The sequence below is a fragment of the Sturnira hondurensis genome, unplaced genomic scaffold (genome assembly GCF_014824575.4).
Source record: "Sturnira hondurensis isolate 20B ecotype Veracruz unplaced genomic scaffold, ASM1482457v3 Scaffold0016462, whole genome shotgun sequence".
In the NCBI taxonomy this organism is placed as follows: Eukaryota; Metazoa; Chordata; class Mammalia; order Chiroptera; family Phyllostomidae; genus Sturnira; species Sturnira hondurensis.
The window spans coordinates 268,124-294,329 of NW_028089093.1; the positions used below are offsets into that span (position 1 = coordinate 268,124).

Below are 26,206 nucleotides of genomic sequence, written 5' to 3' on the forward strand. Positions count from 1 at the left end.
TCTCTAAACATAAAAAATAAAAATAGTTTTAAAATTTTTTTAAAATAAAAATTTTCATGGAAAATCACTTTCAAACTACTGTATGATGTGCTGCCTTGGACCACTTCTAATTTAATCTTTATAACAATCCTATGAGGATAAATACATTTCATTAAAGAGGAAACTGAGGTTAAAAGAGGGAAAATACAACACCATATATATCATCAGTTCTAAGATGCCCATTTTGGATTGCATTTTACAGTCACCATCAGTAGGCTGTACTCATGATCAACTTGTTACTGACTACACATGTGCAGTATACTTGAGAATGTGCAGAATTAGTCAATGACATGATGACAACTCTAGAGGTGACAGTGGAGCTCTATTGCTTGACTGTCAATGCTTTTGTTCATACAGAGGACAAAATTGTGTAGGAACACAACGGAGACATTGAGAACAGAATGTAAAGTGATGTGAAAGAGAAGGACTATGAGTGTGAAGAAATTCTTGGGGGGACTTCAGACCAAGATGGAGGTGTAGGTGGATGCACTTTGCTTCCTTGCACAACCAAACAAGGACAACAATAAATTTAAAAAGAAAAAACAACCAGAACTTCCAGAAAATCAAACTCTATGGAAGTCTGACAACCAAGGAGTTAAAGAGGAAACATTCAGACTGGTAGGAGGGGTGGAGACAGGCAGCCAGGGTGGAGAAGAGGCCAGCAAGGCAATGGCTGGAGGACCAAGCGGTCCCACATTAGTGGTCAGTTAAACCGGAAGAACCACTGGGGAATGAGACAGACTGCACAACCCAGGGTTCCAGTGCAGGAAAAGAAATCCTCAAAAACCTCTGGCTGTAAAAACCTATGGAGATTGCAACAGTGGGAGAAACTCCCAGCCTCACAGTAGAGTTCATTGGAGAGACCCACAGGGTCCTAGAATATACAGAAACCAACCACCTGGGAATCAGCATCAGAAGGGCCCAACTTGTTCGTGGGTAGCAGAGGAAGTGACTGAAAGCTGGCTTAGAGCAGAGCAACTGTCATTGTCCCCTTTTGGACCCCTCCCCCACAGACAGCACCACAGCATGGCAAAGAGGGTTACCTCACCCTGGTGAATATCTAAGGCTCTGCCCTTACAACTTAACAAGTGCACTAAGACAAACAAATACAGCCTGAATGAAAGAACAGATCAAAACTCCCAAAATAGAACTAAGCGATAAAGAGATAGCCAACCTATCAGATGCAGAATTCAAAACACTGGTAATCAGGATGCTCACAGAACTGGTGGAGTATGGACACAAAATAGAGGAAAAGTGAAGGCTATGAAAAGTGAAACGAAGGAAAATGTACAGGGAACCAGCAGTGACGGGAAGGAAACCGGGACTCAAATTAATGATTTGGAACAGAAAGAAGAAATAAACATTCAACCAGAACAGAATGAAGAAACAAGAATTCAAAAAAGAGAGGCTTTGGAACCTCCGGGAAAACTTTAAACATCCCAACATCCAAATCATATGGGTGACAGAAGATAAAGAGCAAGAAAATGAAAACTTATTTTAAAAAAATAATGGAGAACTTCCCCAATCTGACAAAGGAATAGATGTTCAAGAAGTCCAGGAAGCTTAGAGTCCCAAAGAAGTTGAACCCAAGGAAGTACAACCAAAGGCACATTATAATTTCATTAACCAGAATTAAAGATAAGGAGACAATCTTAAAAGCAGCAAGAGGAAAGGAGACAGTTACCTACAAAGGAATTCCCATAAGACTATCAGCTGATTTCTCAAAAGAAACCTTGCAGGCAAGGAGGGGCTGGAAAGAAGTATTTGAAGTCATGAAAGTCAAGGACCTCCATTCAGTATGACTTTATCCAGCAAAGCTATCATTTAGAATGGAAGGGCAGATAAAGTGCTTCCCAGATAAGGTCAAGATAAAGGAGTTCATCATCACCAAGCCCTTATTATATGAGTTCATCATCACCAAGCCCTTATTATATGAAATGTTAGAGGGACTTATCTAAGAAAAAGATGGTCAAAAACATGAACAGTAAAATGACAAACTCACAACCATCAACAACTGAACCTCAAAAAAAACAAACTAAGCAAACAACTAGAACAGGAACAGAACCACAGAAATGGAGATCACATGGAGGGTGCTCAGCAAAGGAGTGGGAGAGGGAGAAAGGGGCAAAAGGTACAGGGAATAAGAAGCATGAATGGTAGGTACAAAATACACAGGGGGAGATTAAAAATAGTATAGGAAATGGAGAAGCCAAAGAATTTACATGTATGACCCATGGACATGAACTAAGGGGGAGGAATACTGGAGGGATGGGGGTTGAGGGTGGAAGGGAATAAAGAGAGGAAAAAAATGGGACAACTGTAGTAGCATAATCAATAAAATATACTTTAAAAAAGAGAATAATATTAAACAGTCTTATAAAAAGAAAAAATTATTGGAATACCTTAGATTATTTCACTTAAATTTTCATTTTCATGTATGTTTGAGTGTGATATATGATAAAAACCTGAAGAATCTGAAGAAGTCTAGAGCTATTTAAATATGTATAAGTGAAACTTCTATATGACAAGAAGTTACATCACAGTTTAATTGGCAGTTAGCTTTCTTTCTTAGTGTATTTTAAAATAATAGTAAATCTTAGAAGTAGAGGATATTATAGATTCGATGAAATACACAATCATGCCCAAGGTCATCCAGCTGGAAAATTACCCTGAGTTACTGCAGTGAACTATAGGGTGAAAGGAATTGGATTGGACGCTTTTAATCTTACTCATAACTAACTTGTGATCTTTTGTGTTTCAAGAAGTAGAGAATCATTAGGGAATTGTCAGTATGAAAAAAAATATTGTGTCTTTAACATTATTTGGAGAAACTGTGATTCTTTCAAGTGCTCAATAAATAATAAGATATATCCGTATAACACTTAATATTTTCAAAATATGCATGAATATTAGCTAAATTATAATAGTATGTGAGAAAAACATGTGCCATTCTCCCATATAGCAGTGAAGAAACTGCTATGGAAACTGCTAATTTCCACTGCAGGTGGAAATGAGGCAAAGTGTTTATACTACTTAGAAGAAAGAAGCAGCAGATCCCAGTGGAAAACTGAGAGCTCTCTCCTGATCCATGAAGCCTTGAATGATGAGCCTGCCAGAGAGGTCCTGAAAAGTGTGCCTGGACTAGAATAACTTCCCGGATTTGGATGAATATTGGAAAGACAGGGTTTTTTTAAATTAAGGTATGAGAGACATGTAATAAACTAAGTGCACTAATCTCAAGCATGTGTAGTACTTGATGGGGTTTATGTTTGTTTGTTTGTTTTTGCTTTTGCTGATGTAACCACCACCCAGAAGAAGTCTTTTAGGTTTCTTCATGTCCTTCCCATTCTATAACCCGCTCCCCAGATGTAATCACAGCACACTAAGCTTATTTCATATAATAGTGTATACACTTGTGTGTACAGTTTTTATTCATCAGTGCTATGAGGGGGTCATTTGCTCCGTATCTTTGTCAAGACTTGAAGTTGTCCAACCACCGCGGTGCTAATCTTGTTACTCTGTTAATTTTCAAGTTTGTGATGACTGATAACAGTAAGCACCTGGACATTTAGACTTCCTCTTTTGTGAAGTGCCTGTTTATATCTTTCACTGTTTTTAAACATTTGGTGTGTGTCTTTTTCTAATTGATTTTATGTATGTTAGCATGTCATTTCTCAGATATATANTTTTTATTCATCAGTGCTATGACAGGGTCATTTGCTCTGTATCTTTGTCAAGACTTGAAATTGTCCAACCACCGCGGTGCTAATCTTGTTACTCTGTTAATTTTCAAGTTTGTGATGACTGATAACAGTAAGCACCTGGACATTTAGACTTCCTCTTTTGTGAAGTGCCTGTTTATATCTTTCACTGTTTTTAAACATTTGGTGTGTGTCTTTTTCTAATTGATTTTATGTATGTTAGCATGTCATTTCTCAGATATATATGCAATGCTAAAATCTTCCCCCAATGTGTAGAAATACAAATGGGATCCTACTCCTCTCTTCACTCAGAGAGAGCATCAGACATGATTTTATTATCACCTGGACCTCTCATACCCAAGCACTTTAAAAATATGTAGAAATAACATAGATGCAAGACATTTCCCTAACACCATTTTAGTCTATTTTGACAGCTCAGGATATGGAATTCTAACATTATATACTGGTAGGTTTTAAGTCTTCAGTAGAATATTTTTAACTACAAACTAAGTATATATGACAGGTAGTGAAACCTCATAGGCTTTTAAGTGTTAAAAACTTTCGATTTCCATTGTGCATATTTTCATTTTACAAAAAAAAATGCTTAAAATACAGTGCCAGAAAGGAAAAGGAGTTTTTAAACTTTAAGGAAGAAAAGTCTTTTAGCTTTATAAATACATAAAGTCTAATGTATATATGGGGGAGGAATAAACCATATCCTTCTTAGATGTACTACAAAAGTATATTTTTAAAAAGCAGGCTACATTCACGTTTAAGCTATTAAGGAAACACCAGCACTAGCAGGCTTGGAATCACTGGCAAACCAACAAGCATCATGTCTGACAGTCTGAGATGAGCCTAGAATCAGTGCAAAACAATTGCCTGCTCACAGCCTGATGAAACATTTCGGAAACCACTTTGAAAGACTGCGTATGTTGATTTCAGCAAACAGGAGAAAAGGAGGAGGGATTGGAAATAGTCAAGCAAGATAATGTTTTCTTTGTAATGGGTGCAACTCAGGTTTTTGCATTGGTTAGTTTGCCTGCAAACTTTCATGCTGTTGACTCTCAGTGTAAAGAAAATTTAGGATTATTCTGATTTGGGGTTGTTGGTTTAACTTTCATTCTAAAATATGAGGTCTGTCTGGAAAAAAGTCTAGCCGTTTTTAATAGAATGAGAATGGTTTCATACAACCTCGCTGTAACCTGGTAGTGAAGGAGAGTGGACTGAAATGCACATGTGTGAACAATGACGGTTTTACTGTACTTAGTGGGGGCAGTAGACCCTGTTGAGTGAGCATGTGTACTGTGTATCCATCATATTCAAAATGAGTGAGTAGAGCAACGAATCTGCCTCAGATTTTGCTTTAAGCTTGAACATTCCTGTGTGGAAAATACTCACATGACTCAGAAGGCCACAGCTGTGGGCAACTGGTGATTAGCAGCTTCATCGTGACACTGTGCCCGCTCATGCCTGATGTCTCGTGCAAAGTTTTTTGGAGAAACATCAAATCACCCAGGTGACTCAGACCCCTACAGCCTAGATTTGGTGCCCTGCAACTTCTGGATATTCCCAAAAGTAAAATCACCTTTGAAATGGGAGAGATTTCAGGCCATCAGTGAGATTCAGGAAAATATGATGGGGAGGTTGATGGCAATTAAGAGAACTGTGTGAGGTCCCAAGGTGCCTACTTTGAAGAGACTGGGGCAGTATTGTCTTATGTACAGTGTTTCTTGTATCTTAATAAATGTCTCTATTTTTCATAGTACAGGGCTGGATACTTCTGGACAGACCTCATATTTCAATAGTTAAGCTAAATCAGAGTCTAAAAACAACCCAAAGTTATTTATATCATTACCCCTTTCCTAAAATGGATTGTTTCATCTTTCAGAATCTCCTCTCTTTTACTTTAAATATTAAAAATATAAAATTTAATGAACTACCTATTCTGTAGGATCTGTGTCAAGATGGGCAATTAAAAACAGTACCTGAATAAATTGTACTTATAGTTTTTAAGCAACTGTAATCCATGAAGACATAAATAGCACTGTTAATGTAATTTTAAAAATGATGAATCATTTCTTAGGAAATTCTGAAGCTTTCCTTTTTCTGTTTCTGCAGAGTATTTTTTAACTGATCCTTGTAGGATTTTTCTCATTTCACAGAATCAGAGACTTCTACTATATTTTACATTTTCAAAAGATTGCTAGCTACCAACTAAAATTGGGGCTGGTAAAGGGATGTGTGTGTGAGTGTGTGTGTGTGTGCGCGCGTGAGAGTGCGTGTGTGTATCATTTTAACTGGCTACTCCAGGAGCACACAACTAAAGTAAAAATCACCTCCAAGCTACCACTTTAAACACTTGACGTCAAAAAAAAAACAACAGAAATTTCTTTCTTTTGTTCCTCCTTCCTACCCACACATGCAGAGATAATAACCTTTACCTGGAGCTAATCTCCTTCCCAACATTTTTATATGTACTCAGGTAGGGCTGGCAGATTTAGCAGATACAGTAAAGACGTTCAGTTAATTTGAATTTCAGAGAAACAGCAAGTACTTTTTTAGTTTAAATATGTCCCATGCAATATGTGGGGCATACTTGTATGAAAAAAAAAATTTTTTATTTACCTGAAATTCAAGTTTAACTGATTGTGCTATATTTTATCTGGCCACGCTGATGCAGAGATACCCACATGAACGGGGGTAAGCAAAAGTGCATTTACATTTGTTCATATGGAAAAAGACATACAGGGTGTGATTCTTACAATAGCTTTATTAACTGTCTTTCACATTCTCACAGCTCGAAACCTACTTTTGCCCACCCCTGTACATATACTTTTACAAGCTGCATGTATTTCCTCTAAGGCTTATCCTTTGGTGTTGATTTATCTCAGTTCTGTATTAGAATTACTCAGGCTGCCTGATATTACATTGTAGACTCATAATTGAAGTATTCCTATATTGGTGGACATTTTTGGTGTTTTCATTTTTTTGTTGTTTTGCTTTTTTACTCTTTCAAACAAAATAGCATGAATCCTTATTGTATTGGCTTATAAACTTGTGCTATTGGTTTGTAGGATGAAATCCTAGGAGTAGAATTGCTAGGTCATAGCATATTTTTAGAACATTGTTTGTCCATTTCCTTTATACTTATTCATTGAGGCCCGAGGCGTGAGCAGCTGAAGCACCGAGGCAGGTGAGGCAGATTTTCATGGTAGGCACCTTGCTTGACCTCGCGGAGCCAGCCTCCCTCACTGTCAACCTCCATGAAACCAGAGCCTACCACAGAATTGGCCCATGACACAAACTCAGAATGAATAAATATGAATTCCCTCAAGGGGTTGCTGTGAGAAATGAAATCATGTATGTGAAGTGCCTGAGGAACAAATAATGGCTATGAAACATCCAGGATGCTCCTTTGTTTTTTCTCACCCCACCCCCACTTCCTGTCTCTTCTTCAGGGTTAAGGTGCTCTAATCTGGTGAGGGGACTTCATGGTTACAATAAAGTCAGATCAGTTATGTGGCAGAACTGTTATTAAGAGTGCTGAGAGATGGAGAAGGGGAGCCCCTGGCTTAGCTTGCGGGTGTGAGAATGGCCTAGAACTCGGCCAAGGTCTACTTAAAGTAAATGGTGAAAGACAAATTGGGAAGAGCCAGATAGACAAGATGTGTATGTCAGAAGCAGAGCGATGGGGGGAACATTCGGGGCACGGGGAAGAGCATTGCAAAGGAACAAAGCTATAATAGCACATGTCACCTTCAGAACATAGAAACAGCCAGAAATAAAACTAGACCAATTAGGTAATCAGGCATTTAAGTGCTTTTAGGTAGCCCGCTAAGTTCTACCTTTGTCTTCATGTGAACAGAAAGGGACTTCTGTATGATTCAGATTTACGTTTTAGGAATGTCATTTAGCCAACACTGTGGAGAAAAGATGAAAGATGCTTAAATCTAAAGACAGAGGAAAAAAACAAAGACAGGAGCCATCTGTATTGGAACAGTATTGCAGTCATCCAGGGAAGAGATACTGGTAACGTGACAAGGACTGTGGAGATGTGAGGTTTCTGGAACAATTGTTGGTGTGTGTGGTGGTACCATTATGCAAAGTGAGAAATACAGGTTGAGGAACAAATTTTGATGAGGGTGAAGAAACTGTTGTTATGTCCAATATGGAACATATTGGGATTGTAGTTGTTATGGAGTATTCTAGAAAACATGAGCAGGAAACATTGAAGTTTGCAGGTCTGAAACTCCAGAGCAGTCCAAACTGTGACTTGGGGTGCCTCGTGACTAAATCATGACGAGAGCTCTGAATGAAGGAGGTGAGGAGGTGAAGGCAGAATTCAGAATTTAAGATGTTTCTGAGACACATGATTAGGAACACAAGCAAGTGGTGAATGTTTGTGGTTACCATTGTGGACAAACAGAAAAGGAAGCTTACCAGAGACCACCCCCTCAAAAGTAATACTGAAAGCCCAGATGAAATCAGCCACTGTGTGTGGTGATATTTCCCCTAGCGATAGTAATTGTAGGGGAGGGGTAGGCAGGTAGCTACTAAGGCAAAGCCTCAGAGGATCCTTTAAAGGAGAAATGGAGTGTGATTTTGTAATGCCTGGAAAAAAAATGATCCAGAAAGCTGACTGGGAGTTTTAGGAGAGCCAGGAGATTTGGAGGCAAGAGGGATGTGTTTGAGACAACAGCTAGTCCCAGGAATGCCTGGATATTCTTAAGACTGAGAGCATTGCCCATCTTTCCCTGGATAATTCCTAGTTTAATTTTTATTTACTGATTGATTTTAGAAGGAAAGAGAGGTAAGGGAGAGAGGGAGAGAGACATCAATTTGTTGTTCCACTTATTGATGCATTTGTTGGTTGATTCTTATTTGTACCCTGACCAGTGATGGAACCCACAACCTTGGTGTATCAGGACAATGCTCCAACCAACTGAGCTACCCCACCAGGGCCGGACAGTTCCTACAGTAATGCCAATTTTAATGTTACCCTTCTGAATTCTTCTTTGTAAGATAGTCATTAGATTCTTAACCTATTTCTCATTTTTGCCTGGGCGCATAGCTCCTTCATTCCACTTAGCCTAAAGACCCCCTTTTCTCTTGGCCTCCATGCTTTTCCTGACTAGATGTGACCACCCAGAGCCTCTTCTCCCTGTAGACTGAAGAAGCTATTAGTGAGGAGCATATGGTCCTCTTCCCCCTGGAGATACATTTGCTGCCTCCCTCCTAACAGGCTTCAGCTTAAAAATTCTTGCAACAACACGAAAGAAAAAATGTTGAAATGCTGCCTCTTCCAAGGCCCCCATAAACAGCTGTGCATGCAGCTGTACCCAAAACAGATAATAGGCACAGATGTGTTTATGGGAGGGAGGCACGAATGCTCTGTGTTGTTTTCAGCTTCTCACCACTGCAAGGATTTCTTTGCGTCTTTAAGGAAGAGGTACACTGTGGTAAGCAGTGTTTTATGACCTATAATAAAAAGCCTTGTAAAGACCATTTTTTGACCAAATGAAGCTAAGTGTTCTTTTCAGAGTCTTCATCTGGTCCTCTCCCCCTCTCTGTATTGGAATGCACACAATTCAGCATTAATGGATAACATGAGGAAATAATATCACAAATTCTAGTTCCTATTTGTTAAGCTGGGGAAAGCAACCAATGTTAATTATGTAAGGAAGCTTATTAATAATGTTTTTTTTACTCAATAGTAGCTTCTGAATTTGTATGTTAAGTAAAAATTTATGTTGCATTTTTTATAGTGCCCTGTTATTCTCCCATGAAGGTACCTATGGGACAGTTTGAGAGGACCTCAATGGTTAGAAGCTCCACAGAGAACTTAGTTCAAGAATAGGGAAGAAGTAACTTCAAGACACCTTAGATAGTTGGGTTATTTTCAAAAAGAGACATCAGATGTACAGTGAATGATAAAAGGTGATTTCTAAGAACATTCTGTACCTACAATCTTTACCTTCTATACCTAGAAATCTGTAGACTTTCAGAATTAAGAAAAGATTATATCCTCTAATATGCTCACAGTTGCACTTGTTGGTCTTAATAATGATTGGGAAGATTGGAGGCTGTCAGTGTACCAACTAGAGAACACTAGATAGACCCGAACTTACTGGAGTATTGCTAGAAGCCATTGCGAATGGCGGGTCCACGTCTTGATTTAGTGGCACCAAACCTGTTACCCGAACTGGGAGGTTCCCACGTTGCTTTTAGTCCTCATAACCACCCTGCAGGAAAATGTTGTCCAACCCATTTTTTACAGATGAGGAAACTAAAGTTAGATGCTGGGGGAGAAGAAGTTAAACAACAGGCCTGAAGTCACCCAGTGTATAACCTGAAGGTGCAATAGAGCCTTCAGAAGATGTCCCATCAATGGCCCTGGCTGGGTTTCTCATTGGGTAGAGCACCATCCCAATGCACCCAAACGTGTCCCATTGAAGTTGACCCGTGAAAATAAACATTTACATACTACACTTGTCTCTCAAATTGCCCTTCCCCTGGCTTTCCCTTCCTAACATTTCTAGTTCAGATCTTTACTGTCGTGTGTCCAGAGTAGAGCAATAGCCTCCTGACAGCACTTCCCTTCCATGCTATATGCTGAAATATCGATGCCAACATGCCATTCTTTTACACGTTTTTCACTAGCTTCCCACTGACTACAAGGTAAGGTGCTTTAAGCTCCCTGCACCAGCCCAGCAATAAAGCCCTTTGCAGCGCAGCCCCGTTTAGCAGTGTGCCCTCTCCAGGAGCTGTTCCTGGTCTCCAAATGCCTAAGCACTGGCTCTCCTCTAAGCCTCTGCTTAGTGGAGTCTTCCAGAAAGATGTTTCCCCAACCAAACCTAATAGTAGCCCACCAGCAATATGGGCTTGGATGCGCTTCTCCTCCATGCTTACTCAGTGCTGTATGCCCACATGCCATTATTCTGTGCCATGGGGGCCTTGCCAGATCCTGACTTGAAGTGTGTAGGTGCATATTTAGGTCTTTTCTCCCCATGAAAATCGGAGATCCCTGGGTCCCTGCCTTCAGGTGTTTGTGTGTGACATCACCTGGCACAAGGCCTTGCACGTAGTAGGGGCTTCATAATTCTTTTGTATTAGTGGTAGAAATTCATTCTGTGCATGTACTTTACACTATATGAAGTACTTAAATATTTAATGTCCTACTTAATATCATTAAAATATATAATTATTATTAAATATCTCCTTTTTGAGGTTATTTCTATTTTTGTACATGTGAAAATAAAGGCCCATGAAGGTTGCAAGTGACCTGCTTTAGACTCTGAATTTCTGCTTACTAATTACTAATTACATATCCAGTGCTTTTAGCTCTAAATTCATGCTCTTTCTTTTAGGTCATACTGCTCTCAAAACTAGAAATTGACATCTCATGTATAGGTGGCTCACTTAAGTTATATACATTTCCAAGAGGAATTTCTTTTGTACTGTCTTGTGCCTCCATTTGGCAAGCAGTCAATAAATTCTTAGTGAATAACCAATGAACCACAACGAAGGATTGTGGGTTTTTTCACTAACAACTCAGGAATCAGTTTAATTAGTGAAGATGTTTCATATAACTCCTATGCACCGGGCCAAGAGCTGAAGTCATTATACATCATCTTAAAGTCTTTCTACAAACTATTGAGTGATTTATCAAATAATGTAAAATCAATAGACATGTCTGTGTTGAGGTGCCTTGTTGGATTCTGTGGAGACTATGAAATGCACCATATTCCTGTTCCTCAGGGAATTTACAGTCTAGCTTACTAGCCCTTGACTGTTAAAAAAAATAAATATATAATATAAAATAATCTAATATCTCAGTTCTGTCTGTAGTCTTATGGTGGTAGCAGTCAGGATGTATCCTGATCTTTATAAATAAAAAACAAAGGCCCAGGAAAGTTGGGACTTGGTTAGACAGTTGGCCAGTGGCTAAGGCGGGACGGAGCTTAGTCGGTAGCCCCGGATTAAGAGGCCACACTTTGAGAAACACTGATGTGACAATATGAAATGAAAGTATTGTTTGGGAGATTTCGCCAGTGGTCCAATTCTGTATCAAGTAATGACTCAGGCAAAGTGATTTGATCCATAGAATGCTTCTCCTGGGGATGAAAGAGGCCAAGGAACTTGGTTACAGTCCTAACCCTACCTGTGGAACAACATGCTAACATCCATATCTTTTGATGGGCGAGTTGCTAAGGATCCTGAACAGGAGTGGGAAAGTAGAAAGGAAACCCTCTTCACTATTTTTATTCCATACTTCAGTGTTCATTATAGGCATAGGAGTATTATATTTCTGAGATAACAACCCAAAACTTCTTAACACACATACAAAGATGTTTTAATGGCTCATAGGTAAGGATACTGATGTACATACCATGCCTCTTTGGTCCTTATTTTCTACTCCAGACCTACTTTTTCTGATTCCCCTGGAGTTTTATCACCTGTTGAGGTATTCCTCCTTGGGAAGAGTCCATGAATTCCTTTAAGCTAACAGCTTTTATAGATTTCACGGTCATTTTCCAGTTTAGTTTGGTGCTCACTTCACTGTGAAAAGTCATTCGATGTTTATTGACACCTGCTAATACAGTGTGCTAAGAGTCTAGTATATCTGGAGGAAGAGTGGTTAGAGCAGACCCGCTCACAGAAGGTGGGCCACAGGACAGTGAGTGAGGAAAGATGGCAGAGGCCCTCAGGAGTTCCGGGAGGCGCGGCCAGAGAGCTAGGTGGGCTTTGTCTGAGGGCAGTCGGGCGTGAGAATGGTCCGATAGGATCAGGTTTGCATGTTAAAAAGATCAGACTGCCCAGAGTATTAAGAATGGATTTGAGGAATGAGATCAGTAAGGAAACTGTAAGGAATACTTGTCAGGAAAGGTGAGGACCTGGCCCACTAATACTGGGGCTTCAGAAGTGTAGGAATTGTATGGGACAAAAACTTTACGGAGGGACCCAGAAGAAGACTTGATAGCGAAAGAACCACACCAAGTTGTGAAAAGAAAAGACTTCTCATTGTAAAAGAGTCTGTTCTCCCCAAATTAATCTTAAAAACCAGTGAAAACACTAAAGGGACTTTGGGGAGGAAGTAGGAACTCAATAAAATGAACTTAAAATCACTGTAGAATAATAACATGTAAGAATATTCAGGAATGTTTTATAAAGAATGGAAAGAGGAAACTTGCCCTAGCACATATTAAAGCATATTCTAAATATTTGAGTTGTGAAGGAGAGAGGCACTCTAAACAGAGCTGAACAAGTCGAAGTCCAGAAACAGATTCAAATAATTTGGAACGTGATTTAAAAAGTGAGTGATTTGCTAGCATTTCTTTTGAAATCTCTTGCTTAAACATAACGTTTGATTGTGTTTTCTCTATTGTAAGACTTAGTATTCTATTCTCAGGGTATTAAAATTACTTTTTAATACCAGTACGAGTATCTAAATTGCATGTGTTAATTTCTGCACCTTATTTATACTTGAAGTTTTCACAGGGGGCTTGAGATAATATATCATTGTTTATGCACTAAAAATGTTTTGTCTAAAAAGGGTAATTTAATAACTAAAATCTTTGGCTAAAGATGATATGTAAATAATAATAGCACACATCTATTAAAAATTGAGCAATAGATCTGTATTTATTGACATGCAAGTGATTCAGTATATATTGTGATGTGAAAAAGCAATTATAAAATCATGTACACTAGCATTCCATTTATAAAAACAGAAAATAACTATCTGTGTGAATGTATATGTATAGAAAAATTATGGGAGGGTACCCTAATATGTTCTTCATGGTTACCTCTGGATGGAAGAATTGTGGGTGGTATTTATTTCCTTTCTTGTCCTTGTATTCTGATTTTTTTTTAATTTAACAATATCTATGTGACATTTCTAATCAGAATCATAGAAGATCTTTTCATTGGAGAACAATGAAGAGGAGGAAGGGATCCAGTATGAAATGCCCCAGCAAGGTTAAGTTAGGAGTGGAACATTCCATTGGTTGAGTCAAGCAAGTGGTGATTGGTGATCTTGTAGGAGCTGCTGCATCTCCATCCACTGCAGTGATATAATGTGCGTGACGAATGAGAAACTGTGCACTGCTGTATAAAGACCATTGGCTGAGAAAGGAAGGAGGTTGCTTAGGTTGTTTACTGGTCAGGGACCAGTAGACAGGGACCAAATCCCAGGTACAGTGCAGAAGGGGAGTGGTTCGGAGAGCGAGTTTGGTTGAAGAAGTGGAGTGAATGTAATCCAGAACATAGGAAGAAGAAGAATACTGCCTATCCTTTCCTACCAAGAGACAGAGAGAGGGGTAAATGCCAAGATTTATAAGTTTGTAGGTGGAGCACAGGCCGTTGATAGCTTCCCCTGGATGGTCTGTTTCTGTCTGAAGTGGAGTGCATACTAGTGTGCTAAGAGAAGGAAGGGAGATGGTCAGCAAGGGACACCGGTAGAAACTTAAGTGGCCTACAAGGACAGCCAGAGGGTTGACAAGGGACCTGTAGGATTACCTGGTCTCACTAAGGCAGTCAGGGTCGGAGACTCACTTGATAATGAACACATACGCAATTGTTTTTTCCCCCCAAACAGCTCTCTGCAACACAGGTATAACAGCCGAGAAAGAGAGTCGTGTAGCTAATTGCAGATTAAGTTTTGCATAAAGGACAAGGTAGAATGACCATGGAACAAGAGAGGTGAAGGAATTGGCAGAGCTGGTGAATGATGCATGAATAAGTGGCTCTCCAAATTTAATTAACCATGCTGTCTAATAAGCTTATGTAAATTTAAGTGGTATTTTGATATTCAAATGAATGTAATTAAAGTAACTCAGAAAATTTTTAATTAAAAAAATAGATCAGAGGTGAGTAATGAATGACACACGCCTGATTTTAGCCCTGGGAGTAGATGGCAAAAAAATGGATGGGGTTCAAGATGTCAAAGTTCTCTGAAGCTAAGGTGTAGCTAGCACATGATGGGGACATTGAACCATGCAGGAAGACGTGGTAGTGGTCTGAGAGGATGAGCCATAGTCCCTGAGGAATTTGGGGGATTGGTAGCGAGGAAGAAGGGGATATCTTGAGCATTAATGGAAGGAGGTATACAGGTCTCAGAGAGAAACGGGTAACCCCCTGGAAGCGAGAATAGGCGACAAGGAAGGAATGTTGGTACATTCCCTGTGAGGACTGGGGAAACGAGGGCTCTAAATGAAAGGTAGTAGCCTTAACAGATTTTATTTGATACGGTTTTAGTTAAGCTAGATTTGTTAGAGTAAATTTCAACAGCACGTTACAGAGCACTCAAATGAACAACAAAATGGCTTTAAATAAGGGCATTATTGTTGGTGTAACTACAAAGCCAGAGGTGGGCAGCCCCAGAGTGGAATCAGCTGTTCACTAATGTCAGCAAAGATCCAGACTTTGTTTTTTAATTACTCTCGGGCATTTTGTGTGTGCAGATGCCGTCTTCCTTTGTGTTTCAAGATGGTTGCCATAGCTGCATGCTCATACCCTCAAGCAGTAGCATTTAGTATAAATAAGATCCATGGAGGTGAGGAGGAAGTACGCAGTCAAGTTTATTACTGTGATCCTCTCGTAAGAGAAAACTGTACTTACAGAACTCTCTAGCAGACTTGCCCATACATCTCACTGGCCAGGACCGGGTCTCGTGTCCATCCCTTACATCAATTCCTAGCAAGTGGAAATGTGATTGCCTTGGACCAGTCCTTCATTGCTGACAGCCAACAGTGTCTATTTTACTATAGTAGGAAAATGATAATACATTCCACTGTGTGTAAAACCAACTTCTCTATTACCTCATTTGAAGAGGAGGGAAGTATGTAATGTGGGGAACATTCTCAGAAGAGGGAATTGAGAGGGAAAATGGGGAAAGATGAGATGAACATACTTCCTCCAAATGCAGCCATTACAAAGCATAATGTTTTTTAAATTTTTACATTATAAAGAATATGTGTTAAGATGGGGAAATATCCATAGTATACAGACATCTGTCCAGCCATGTAATGTGAAAAATAGAGAAGAAGAAGATAGAAGATACAAGCAACATTGTACATAGGACAATGATGCCTCACTCTCCTTCAAAGTAGGCACCTTGGGACCTCACACAGTTCTCCCAATTGCCATCGGCTGCCCTGTCATATTTTCCTGAATCTTAGCGATGGTCTGAAATCTTTTCCTTTCGAAGATGGTTTTAGTTTGGGAAAAAGCCAGAAGTCACAGGGTGCCAAATGTGGGCTGTAGGGGGTCTGAGTCACCTGGGTGATTTGATGTTTCACCAAAAACTGCGTGAGACATGACATATGAGCAGGCACATTGCAGAGATGAAGCTGCCAGTAGCTGCTCATAGCTGCAGCCTTCTTTTTTTTTAAGATTTTATTTATTTATTTATTTTTTAGAGGGGAAGGAGAGAGGGAAACATCAATGCAATGTATGGTTGCCTTTTGTGCGTCCCCTGCTGGTAGTTAGCCTGCAAGGAACTGGTCTGCAAACCAGGCATGTGCCCTGACTGGGAATCGAACCGTGATCGTCTGGTTCGCAGGCCCGCGCTCAATCCACTGAGCTACGCCAGCCAGGGCAGCTGCAGCCTTCTGAATCATCAGAATAGTTTCTGTGGAGGAATGTTCAAACTTAACACAAAATTTGAGGCAGATTCGTTGCTCTACTCACTCAGTCATTTTGAATGCAACGTCTACACAGTACACGTGCTCACTCAATGGCGTCTACTTCCCCCATTGACTAGCTCAGTGATGACATCCTTGTTTACACATGCACATTCCAGTTCACTCTCCTCTGCTGCCAGGTTACATCGATGTCACGCAAACCGTTTGCGTTATACTAACAATGGCTGGACTTATTCCAGACAGTCCTCATATTATTAAATGTTTTTAAAAGGATTACAAAACAATGTTTATAGAACAGAAACTATTTGGGCCATTAGCCAACAACCTAGGCAACTTATACTTAGTACTTTCTTATTTATGAAATGCCAATTGTTATATCCTGCTCTGAAAAGAAGTCATACTTAACATTGCACACTTGTAGTTTTGGTTCCTAATGGCTTTCCACTGTGAGTTAGTAATAGCCATCATGGTGAGGTAATGGCTTCTCCTTCCACACTGTGCGTTTAGTCATTGCCTTGTTCCTCAAACACCAACAGCATTTCCAGGATTGGTGAAAATCAATTGTTCTTATTTTAAGTTAGTTGAGAATGATTCTTTACTTACTCAGCATTATCATAGCTTCCAGGAATGAGTTCTTTTCATTCTCTCTACAGAATACATATTTTAATAAAATCTATACACAAAGCCACATTTATTTTGCTTTTATCTAGTTGCCTAGGAGCAGTAAAAATAGAAAGCCAGTGCTTGCAGTTAGAGGCCTTGCATTTGTTTCTGCTGAAGAGCCCCAAGGCAATGTGGTGACACCTTGCACAGTCACCCCCAGCCCCTGCCTCCTCCCCTCCCCCCAGTACTCCCCCCACATGCACTGTGCTGTACTAACTGGTTCTGTGGTACAGCCTGACTGTTCTTCTTTGGAACAGAGTTCACCAGTCTCTCCAGGTCCTTCCGATTATTGCTTGCTTTGAAGTCACCAAGAATTACAAGTTTCCAAGTGACCCGAAGTTTTAAAGAACCTGCTTTTACCCTTCTTTCACTTCATCAGAATTTGTGTTGCCCTTTGTGGTTTTGGATGAAGCAGTATTTGGTACTCCTGAGGACCAAAGTGAGAAAGAAGGAGGGAAACCAGCTTATACAGTAGTGTTTGCATCCCATTCTTATTGTTGGTGAATCAATCCGCGAAAGCATAGGAGCTCCTGTCAGTTCTGACCTAGAGAAAAAGGTGCGTGTTGTTCAGTGAGCTTGCTGCTGTGACCTTGCAGCAGATTCTCCCTGAGAACACAAGGGAAAGGAGTGAGCATCAGGACCCACTTCACTGACTGGCCAAGACCTTATCATAGCTTCGCGATTCATGACTTTATTGCTTTTGTAGTAAATATTGTACCACATTTTATGGGACAGCTGTGATTTTAAAAGATCCTGGGACTAAATCCAGCTATTCCACTTGTGGATATATATATCCAAAAGAATTGAAAGAAAGGTCACAAAGGCATACTTGTGCACCCATGCTCATAGCAGCATCATTTATTATAGCCGAAAGGTAGAAGGTGTTCATCAACAGATGAATGGATAAGCGAAATGTGGTGCATACATGCAATGGAATATTATTCAGCCTTAAAAAGGAAGGAAATTGTGACACATGCTACCACATAAATGAACCTTGAGGGCATTATGCTAAGTGTAATAAGCAAGCCACAAAAAGACACAAATACAGTATGATTGTACTTATAGGAGGTATCTAGAGAAGTCAAATACATAACTAAAAGCAGAAAGGTGGTAGCCAGAGTCTGGGCAGGGAGGAAGAAATGGAGAGATGGTAAATGGGTGTAAATTTCAGTTCTGCAAGATGGAAGCATTCTAGAGATTGAGTGGACAGCAGCGTGAATATACTTAAGTACTAACCTGTGCACTTAAAATGATTAAGATGGTAAGTTTTATGTTTTGTGTATTTGCAACTAAAACATGAGATTTTTATATATATATATAAATATTTTTCTAAATATATAAAAATATAAAAACATATATATAGTACATATGTAAAATCAGAAATGTAAAACTGAATAGCCCTCAGTATTGTCAGTAGTCTTCTACTTTTTATATGACTTTATTGTCACCCCTTATGTACAGGCTCACGTGCTTTTTCTCTTCTGTTTCTACAATCAGCCCTGACCTGTTATCAGTCAACATGTTATCAGTTCAGTGTAAAAAACCTTTATGCGTGATCTGTTTTAAACTGCAGACTCCTCTGATACTCTTCATAGGAAACACATGGAGTCAGAAACCTTCATAGGAAACAAGAAGTCATTGTGAAGATAATTCTGTTGAAACTTGGATAATAAATTCAAAAAGACTATGGTTTACACATTATAAGGAGGGGAAAAGTTATTTGTCTACAAGTTGTTTATGTCTCATTTTAAATTTTTAGTAGGTGAACTATTGTTGTACATTTTTGTTGCTAAAGTTTTGAGGATGTGATTATATGTCACTTGAATTTGGTAGATCCATCCAAAAGCCTGAGATTGTCTATTGAAAGCTGTTGTTTCCATGATTCACTGTGTGGAATAAATTCGGTGTTTTAGAATCTTTTGGACCTACTTATACTATTTTTTAGTTGGAGAAAAAAAAACAATAATAAAACTTTTCCCACTAGAAAGTTTTCATTTTGCTTGTTTGGTTTTTAAGGAAATAAGAGGATTAGAGTTTCCAAACACCTGAAAGAAACAATTACAAGACCTTAAAAATTTCTGGTTTTCAGATGGAAGTCCAGAGTCTTTTTAGGGGAGTTGCCAAGGACCAGGCCCCACCTAAAGCCACTAAAAGTCAGACTTCACTCTGTGATGGTGTCCTGTTGAAACATGCTTTCATGTCATCTCTTTCAGAAGGATGCAGAGGGAAGTCCCAGGTGACTGTCTACTGTAGTTAAGCATGGCTGGGTGTTCAGACCTCGTATTCCAGGACTGTGCCTTGTAACATAAAAAGGATTTGCCCGTGTTTAACTTAACTGGCAGTATCCGTAGTTTTATTGCATTATGTCATTAAGGGTACTGTGAAATATTTGAATCTGTAATCTAAACTAATTTAGATTATAATATTGGGGAGCTAACCACATAATAAACGTAAGCAGAGGATTCTTTGAAATGTCTCTGCAGAGTATTTCCTGTGATTCAAAAGGAAAGCTGTTCTGTGGTCCTCGTGTAGTGCTATGGCTTATTTATTCGTATTCTCAAGCATTGGGGTCATGTCTTTTTCTTTAAGATTTTATTTATTTATTTTTAGGGAGAGGGGGAGGGAGGGAGAAAGAGAGGGAGAGGAGCGTCGATCAGTTGCCTCTGCCACATACCCCAGCCAGGACGGAGCCGCAACCCAGACGTATGCTCCCACCTGGAAGCAAACCGTCATCCTTTCCCTTTGCAGGCAGGATCACGTCTTTGCTGTATTGTTTCATACCTCCTGTTTTCTTGTACCTTGTGTAGGGTTTCAACTTATTCGTTCATATCATTCCCAAGAATTGGGACATTGTCTTAATTATGACCAGAGTTCTTGAGATGGTCGAGTATATTTCCCCTTTGAGATTAGGTGTTTTACTGAAGGATGAGGGAGGGTCCTCCAGTCATAATTATCACAGGTCCATTATGTCATCAACCTACCTCGCAACCAAATTATTGAAGGTGAAGAGATTTTTGGCAAGACTTTAAAAGAAATTGTTACGTCATAGCTCACTAGTTCAAACTCTTAATGGTGGCTAGATATTGTAGGTTTAAAAGGAAACCTAGTGTGCTAACCACACACAAAAAAAATTAAAGCAACCCAACGAAATCTGGAGAATGACAGTTCTTAGGCAGCACTAACTTTTTACACATTAATAGGCGTCGTTTACATGGACCCAGTTACCGCAGTTACGTGCATTCGCACTGCTTGACCCGAGCTCAGGTACGATGTTAAGGCATTTTCATCCACTTTCCCCTTTAAACAAAGGAGAACTAGACTCTAAGAGTAAGTTCCAAATAACACAACTAAAACCAAATGATGATTATGGCATATCGCAGGGAGGAAAACCATGCAGCCACTAAAAAATCATATTGTGTGAAAAAAGTTTTTGTAGAAGTTTTGTTGTAGTAGCAAAACATAATGAATTATTAAATGTTTGTAAAAGAGCCCCAAAATAGTGTGTATAGAATAATCACCATTTTTACTTGTAAATATATTTAATATACTATGGAACAAGTATATAATATTTATAAATTATATAAATTATACTAATATAAATACACATTATGTTTATACCTACAAATATATCTGTACATGTAATTTTTTTGAAACAGACAAGAAAGACACACAAAAATTATTTAACAGTGAAGGTTACTCTGTTCTCTAAGGAGTAGGATTTTGAGTGACTTTTGTCCTTCCTGTGGAATTTTTTTTAATTTTTGCAATTTTTTTCATTAAGCACTAGTTTTATAATTAAGAAAAATAGAGCACGTGTTATGTAAATAAATGCACAAATAAAAGCATTGCACGTTTTTTACTCTGTAGTTTCAGTCTTTTTATAAAGAAATTAGCTTTGTTAATTAGTTCAAATTTTTAAATTTTTATTCTGCTCATTTGCTGCTTATTGTTTGAACACTGAACTACAAACCAAGCAGATTTTGTAGGATTTTAAATGGTTGGCACTTTGTGTACAAGGAGCTAAAAATGGTGAGCCAGCATGACATTACTGTGTAGGTTAGCCATGCTGTTTAAGATGTGGTGCTTCCGAGTGTGCGTGTTTCCGGTCCAGACTTACTTGCCAGAGCAGAAGGACACTTGCCAATGTCTGTAACATTCTGTGTCATTTTTACATTCATGTGTATGCATTGTTGTTTGCCCTGCCGTGGTTCTTCAGTCTTGAAGGACTGCTGTCCACCAATAGTACAGTCGTCTCCCGAGTTTTCTCCTTTGGACATTTAGAAGGTAACCTCTGCCGGTTCAGAAGAAAGTAGTCCCCCCCATCCACAGGATGGGGTGTATGTTCTGAGACCCCCAGAGGATGCCTGATACCACTGGACTATGAAGCCCTGTATATACTATACTTTTTCCTACCATACCTAAGATAAAGTAAGGGATTAACAACAGTAACTAATAATAAAGTAGAACAATGATAACAGTATACTGTAATAAAAGGTATGTGGTCCCTGGCCGGGTAGCTCAAGGTGGCTAGAGCATCATCCTGCTACACCAGGATTGTGGGTTTGATCCCTGTCAGGGCGCATACGGGAATCAACTAATGAATGCATGAAGTGGAACAACAACTCAATATTTCTTTCTCTAAAAAAAATCAATACATAAAATTTTAACCGAAACAGTTATGTGGATGTGCTCGCTCAGTCTCTCCTCCTCTCCCCTTCTCCGTCCCTCCCTCCCATGACTCACTCTCCCTCTCTTTACGAGCGTGCACGTGCGCGTGCGTACACACACACACAACACACACACAACATCTGATAACCACTCTAATGGCTGCAAGCCCTACTAAGTGACTAACAGTCAGGTAGAGTCATGCAACCTGGATACACCGGACAAAGGGGGTGAGTCACGTTCCAGGTGGGACGGACATCGCACTACTCAGAAGAGCATTTAAAACTTGGGAACTGTTTATTTCTGAAATTTTTATTTCGTATTTTTGGAATGCAGTTGGCCATGGATAACTGAAACCACGGAGGGTGAAAGCGCTGATGAGGAGGTGCTGCTGCATCATTTAGGTGGATCTCAGGAAGATTCCCGTTCACCTCCGTCATTGCACACCCACCCTTAGCACTTTGTTCATTGACCTTGTGGCACTGGACACTTTTTCCCGTAGTTCTGTGACCTGTCTCCCCCCCCAAAAATCAGACACCTGACTGATTATCATTTGTTATATGATTACCATGTACCAAAAACTGTGCAACCCCTTTGCATACATTACTTCTTTTAAATCTAATGCTGAACATTACGAAAAGGATGCACCATTTTCTCCAATATGTAAGTGGAAATGCTAAGACTTCAGTTGTTTTTTTTTGGGTATTTCTCTTTTTTTAAATATATTTTATTGATTATACCATTACAGTTGTTCCATTCCCCCCCTTCATTCCCCTCCACCCGCACACTCCCTCCCCCACCCTTCTCCCCCCCTTAGTTTATAACCACGTGTCTCAAGTTCTTTAGGTTCTATATTTCCCCCACTATTCTCACCCTCCCCCCTATCTATTTTCTACCTACCATCTATGCTATTTTCTGTGCCTTCTCCCCCCTTCTCCCCCTCCCACCCCCCTGTTTCTAACCCTCCATGTCTTCTTCATTTCTATGGTTCCACTCCTGATCTAGCTGTCCTCTTGGTTTGCTTTTGTTTTAGGTGTGGTTGTTAATAACTGTGTGTTTGCTGTCCTTTCACTGTTCATATTTTTCATCTTCTCTTTCTTATATAAGTCCCTTTAGCATTTCATATAATAAGGGCTTGGTGATGATGAACTCCTTGAACTTGACCTTGTCTGAGAAGCACTTTATCTGTCCTTCCATTCTAAATGAAAGTTTTGCTGGATAAAGCAATCTTGGCTGTAGGTCTTTGGATTTCATGACTTGGAATACTTCTTTCCAGCCCCTTCTTGCCTGTAAAGTCTCTTTTGAGAAATCCACTGACAGTCTGATGGGTACTCCTTTGTAGGTGACTGTCCCCTTATCCCTTGCTGCTTCTAGGATTCTCTCCTTCATTTTAGTCTTGGCTAACGTAATTATGATGTGCCTTGGTGTGTTCCTTCTTGGGTCCAACTTCTTTGGCACTCTCTGAGCTTCCTGGATTTCCTGGAAGTCTATTTCCTTTGCCAGACTGGGGAAGTTCTCCTTTATTATTTGTTCAAATACATTTTCCACTCGTGGCTGTTTCCTTCCCCCTTCTGGTACCCCTATAATCCGGATGTTGGAACGTTTCAAGATGTCCTGGAGGTTCCTAAGCCTCTCCTCATTTTTTTGAATTCTCATTTCTTCATTCCTTTCTTGTGGGATGTTTCGTTCTTCCTTCTGGTCCATTCCATTGATTTGAGTCCCATTTTCCTTTCCATCGCTATTGGTTTCCTGGACCTCTCCCTTCATTTCAATTAGTTTAGCCTTCATATGTTCCTCTAATTTGTGACTAAGTTCCTCTAATTTGTGACTGTACTCTACCAATTCTGTGAGCATCCTGATAAATAGTGTTTTAAATTGGGCTTCTGAGAGCCTGGCAATCTGTTGGTTGCTTAGAGTTATTGGCTCTGGGACTTTGAGTTCTTCTTGAGCCATCCTTTGGGCTGTTCGTGCCTATTAAGTAGCAGGAACGGAGCCCTAGGTTTTCACCAGAGCAGGGCAACTAAGTCGCTGGGTTGTGACTTCGTATGTGGGGGCGGGGTCAAAGAGGGACAATGGCTTCCCTCTGGCGCCTGCCGCCCACCGTCACCAGATCCACGCGCCCCGCTCCACAGCACTCGAGTGTGCCACCGCTGTCAGCCCTCCACCACTGGGTTTGCCCCCTGGGGCCTGTGTGGTCCATCTCACTGTGCACGAATGTGCGACCTTGGTCAGTCTGCTCCGCACCCCAACTAGGTCCGGGCTGCCTGCGCTCCTAGGTCTGTCCTGCCCGACCCAGCTCCGCTGCTGGCTCCACCTCTTACCGTCCTCGTTGAACGGTTCGTAGCTGTTGGACTTCTGTATAATTCGGTTTTCTGGCCTCTGGGTGTGTGTTAGTTCTCCAAAACTTTTGTTGTATCCAAACTTGGTTGTGGGAGAAGGCACAGTGTTTCCACCTATGCCTCCATCTTGGCGGAAGTCAAGACTTCAGTTTTAAACAAGCTGGATGTGGAGACAGAACTCCCATCTCTGAAGAAAGAACTGGTACCTTAAACCAGGAACCAAATATCATATTTTGCCATGTATAACATGCACTTTTATGCTCAAATGTTTGAGGAAAAAATGAGGATGTACATTATGCACAGGTAGTAGTACCTGAAATACCTTACATCTGGTCTTATGTTTTGTAATTATTTGTTACATAAAATTTCTTGTACTCCCCCTAGTATGTTTAAAAGTAAATGCTAAAATTCCTTTATAATACAAAACCAATTATGTACATATAAATAAATAATTGAAATAAAAAATTAAAACGTAAGACTTTTATCCTGAAAGTTTGGGCCAAAAACATGGGTGCACATTATACTTGGCAAAATATAGTTTGCTGTTCTCCAGGAGAGGGTTCGTGGTCCACCTGCTCAACAAGCGCATCCTCACAGTCCACCCCCAGCTATGGAGTCCGTGATGCTGCCTAATCATTTTTCTAACCCTTATGTGAACAAGATAATTCTGTCTTCTCTGTACACACCATTCTCACGGTATTTGGAGGGGTAGATCAATCTTACCAACCCCAGACTTCAGAGGATCATTTCATGGTTAAATTTTAAGTTCACACTTTCCGATGCTATTTCTGAGTTTTAAATCTAATATCTAATTTTATTGATTGTAAAATTAGAAAGAGATGTGATGATACTGCTTTATTTTCTAAGTGTCCCTCTGCTGGTTTATAAGGATGGCAGTAACAGCTACCATTTATTGAATGTTTATGGCCGTGATTAATGCTTCATAAACAGCAATCCTACTAAACAGGTTTTGGTACTTTGCCATTTTACAGATGGGAAAACTGAGGCTTGAAGAGGTTAGATAACTTAGCTGGTTTTATATAGTCATTCAATCATTGGTCTAATAAAGGAGTGCATTGGGGATTTTAATCCAGTTTTTCTGGATTATGAATCAAGACTGTCTCTTGCTAGTGGTGTTAGTTTGGGCTTATTGTATATACCTCCCGTGTATCTCTTTCTTAACCTGTGGAATAGGGCTATGATATTATTTGCCTTGATGCTATAGCATGGATTGAGGTACTAAACAGAAGGTGCTTAGAACAGTACTTGACACAGTATCTGCTTAATATTTGGTGCTATAAAATAATTATCCTTAATATTATTCACTGGATTTTAGTTACTGAGTATAGGAGTATAATATTAGACCATATAGAAGTATAGGAAGTAAAAAATACCCCCTTTCACCACCTCCCACTTCCTTTCCCCACCGTTAACCACTGACACCAGTTTGCTGTATATTCTTCCACAGTATTTCCTATGCCATGTGAAACTATTTTTAAGTTGTAGTGATCCTACAAATGGAAGCGTAGAGAGGTAGGAAGACAGACAAATTCATTCATTCAGCAAATATTCTGTGTCAAGCACTCTCTTTAAGTGCTGAGGATTTGGCATGCTGGATTTCTGTTTTGACTGTTCATTGACTTTTTGTTGTTGTTTTATTTAGGACATGATGTTTCAGCTTCTTCGAGGTCTGGACTTTCTTCATTCTCACCGAGTTGTGCATCGTGACCTAAAACCACAGAACATTCTGGTGACCAGCAGTGGACAAATAAAACTGGCTGACTTTGGCCTTGCGCGCATCTACAGTTTTCAGATGGCTCTTACCTCAGTGGTGAGTGAAAAAGCACTATTCTCTTATAAACTCACTTTTCCTCTTTTGAATGACAAACTGCTCCATTCCATGCCCCTAATGTTATTGATGCCAGTGGTCTGTGGTGAACAAAATATCTCCACTGTTTTATATAGCAATGGGTAGGATGAAAGCATTCTGCTTACAACTACAGACACATCCTGGCTGGGCTCCTTGTGCACAGGACCCATGGCAGAAATAGCCCGTAGCATCTCAGCCACTGGAAGGGAGTCAGTTCTACTCTGGCCAGGTTGCTCAGTGGTTGGAGCATATTCCCAGTATGCCAAGGATGCTGGTTTGTTC

At 39.8% G+C, this 26,206-nt stretch overlaps 1 protein-coding gene across 2 annotated transcripts in view; it reads left to right on the top strand.

Moving 5' to 3' along the window:
* The window catches only part of CDK6 (cyclin dependent kinase 6), a 226,133-nt gene that overhangs the window by 93,557 nt on the left and 106,370 nt on the right, over positions 1 to 26,206 (top strand). For both annotated transcript variants that reach the window (XM_037066054.1, XM_037066055.1), the window contains exon 4: positions 25,718 to 25,885. In XM_037066054.1, the coding sequence (XP_036921949.1) occupies positions 25,718 to 25,885 (168 nt within the window). The remainder of the gene's footprint in view (positions 1 to 25,717; positions 25,886 to 26,206) is intronic.